The sequence below is a fragment of the Mustela erminea genome, chromosome 9 (assembly GCF_009829155.1).
Source record: "Mustela erminea isolate mMusErm1 chromosome 9, mMusErm1.Pri, whole genome shotgun sequence".
NCBI classification, from domain to species: domain Eukaryota; kingdom Metazoa; phylum Chordata; class Mammalia; order Carnivora; family Mustelidae; genus Mustela; species Mustela erminea.
In genome coordinates, this window is record NC_045622.1 from 62,099,200 (window position 1) to 62,101,905 (window position 2,706).

A 2,706-nucleotide genomic window follows, 5' to 3' on the forward strand; every position below is an offset into this window, starting at 1 on the left:
ACCCAGTTGATTTAATTATTTCTTCTGGTGTAATAATGTCTTAATTATCTCCCCTCCAAAAATTTTAACATGCATATACCATGTTTTGTCACGTCTGTTGTCAGCAGAAATCTGTTGTTCTTGCAAATTCCTTTATTTCTGGTTTTACTGAGATATAATTGATATTTAACATTGTGTAAGGTATGCAATGTGAATATATTCTGAAATGATTACCATGTTAAGGTGAGTTAACATAGCCTTCATGTCACATAATTACCTTGTGTGTGTGTATGCGTGTGTGATAAAGACATTTGAAATCTACTCTCGGGGCACCTGGATGGCTCAGTGGGTTAAAGCCTCTGCTTTCAGCTCAGGTCATGGTCCCAGGGTCCTGGGATCATGCCCCACATCAGGCTCTCTGCTCAGCAGGGAACCTGCTTCTTCCTTTCTCTCTCTGCCTGCCTCTCTCTGCCTCCTTGTGAGCTCTGTCAAATAAATAAACAAAAGAGGGGGAAATTGGAAGTGGAGGTGAACCATGAGAGACTATGGACTCTAAAAAACAATCTGGGAGGTTTGAAGTGGCAGGGGGGTGGGAGGTTGGGGTACCAGGTGGTGGGTATTATAGAGGGCACGGATTGCATGGAGCACTGGGTGTGGTGAAAAAATAATGAACACTGTTATACTGAAAATAAATAAAAAAATAAGAAAAGAATCTGAAAAAAAAAAAAGAAATCTACTCTCTGCAACTTTCAAGTATATAATACGATATTGTTAACTACAGTCACCATGCTGTACACTGTATCCCATTATTTGTCTTATAACTGGAAATTTGTGCCCTTTAGCCAACATCTCACTACTTCCCCCAGCTTCCCAGGCCCTGACCACCATCAGTCCATTCTCTGTTTCCATGAGTTTGGCTCTTTTAGACTCTACACATAAGTGAGAACATACAGTATTTGTCTTTCCCTATCTGACTTAGCTTACGTAGCTTAATGCCCTCAAGGTCCATCGATCTTGTTTCTTCCAAATAGTAGGGTTACCTCCTTTGTATGGCTGAATTATAATTCCGTGTGTGTATGTGTGTGTGTGAGTGTGTGTGTGCATGCACATGTGAGATTTCTTTATCCATCCATCCTCTGATAGACATTCAGATTGTTTTCATATCTTAGCTTTGGTGAATAATGGCACAATGAACATGGGACAAAAGATACGCTTTAACCTCACCTCAAAGGCGTTAAGGGTGCAGCAGTAAAGGGGTGTGGTAAATATGATCTGATTTGTTTTAGTAAATATGGTAAAAAAGAAAAGGCACCAAAAAGTTCATAAAAAGAGTAAAAGTAGGGAATGGTGACCATTACCATTCAAGAGCTCAAGTTCTGGCCATTCTTCCTTGTGCCTTTATTCTGAGACAATACAAGGCCCTTCTTCTTCCAACTGAGATCTTGACCTTGCCTCTTTTCCTGACACTAAAAAGGAACCTGAAAAACAAACCCAGATTCTGACACTTCCAATCAAGATTCTCTCTCCATGACCACAACTGGGGATTCTTTTCTTTATCTATGGCTGGAGGAAACTGGACAAGAGTTGAAGAGTTTATCCTCTTGAGCTTCTCTTCCTTACCTACCGAAGTACAGTCATTACTCTTCCTGACATTTCTAATCATCTACCTGGTCACCCTGATGGGAAACAGCCTCATCATCCTGGTTACGTTGGCTGACCCCATGCTACACAGTCCCATGTACTTCTTCCTCAGGAACTTGTCCTTCTTGGAGATTGGCTTCAACTTAGTCATTGTGCCCAAGATGTTGGGGACCCTGCTTGCCTGGGACACAACCATCTCCTTCCTTGGCTGTGCCACACAGATGTATTTCTTCTTCTTCTTTGGAGTAGATGAATGCTTCCTCCTGGCCACCATGGCTTATGACCGCTATGTGGCCATCTGCAGTCCCTTGCACTACCCAGTCATCATGAACCAAAGGACCCGGGCCAAACTCGCTATTGCCTCCTGGTTTCCAGGCTTTCCCGTAGCTACTGTGCAGACCACGTGGCTCTTCAGCTTTCCATTCTGTGGCACCAACAAGGTGAATCACTTCTTCTGTGACAGCCCACCTGTGCTGAGGCTGGTCTGTGCAGACACAACACTGTTTGAGATCTATGCAATTGTTGGAACCATTCTGATCGTCATGATACCCTGCTTGCTGATTCTGTGTTCCTACACTCGCATTGCTGCTGCCATCCTAAAGATTCCATCAACTAAAGGGAAGCATAAAGCCTTCTCCACCTGCTCTTCCCACCTCCTTGTTGTCTCCCTGTTCTATGTATCTTCAAGCCTTACCTACTTTCGGCCTAAATCCAATAATTCTCCTGAAAGCAAAAAGCTGCTGTCATTGTCCTACACTGTTATGACTCCCATGTTGAACCCCATCATTTATAGCCTGAGAAATAATGAGGTGAAGAATGCCTTCGGCCGGACCTTCCGCAAGGTTTTAGGCCTTATAAATTGTACCCCATAGACATTAAAAAGAGTAAGTGTACTGAATGGGGGCAATCTGTTTCCTATCTGGGATTCCTCTGCCTCTCCTCCTATCTTGGTTAGAAGGAACCCAGTTGCGGAAATGATGTTAAGGCAGCTCAGTGCAGGCAAAAGAGCATAGAAGTAGATGATGACCTCTTGCTACAACCTATGGAATTCCTATGCTCATTGTAGGCTTACATTATTTTTATCAT

General features: G+C 43.1%; 1 protein-coding gene across 1 annotated transcript; it reads left to right on the forward strand.

The window, feature by feature from the left end:
• The first annotated feature begins 1,538 nt into the window (after positions 1 to 1,538).
• Positions 1,539 to 2,492, forward strand: LOC116599501 (olfactory receptor 10A5). The gene has a single exon (XM_032359376.1). The coding sequence runs from the start codon at positions 1,539 to 1,541 to the stop codon at positions 2,490 to 2,492; it is 954 nt and encodes a 317-aa protein (XP_032215267.1).
• Positions 2,493 to 2,706: the final 214 nt, after the last annotated feature.

Excerpts from the sequence above, each read along its gene's own strand:
- LOC116599501 (XM_032359376.1), top strand. The coding sequence starts at position 1,539 with ATGGCTGGAGGAAACTGGACAAGAGTTGAAGAGTTTATCCTCTTGAGC.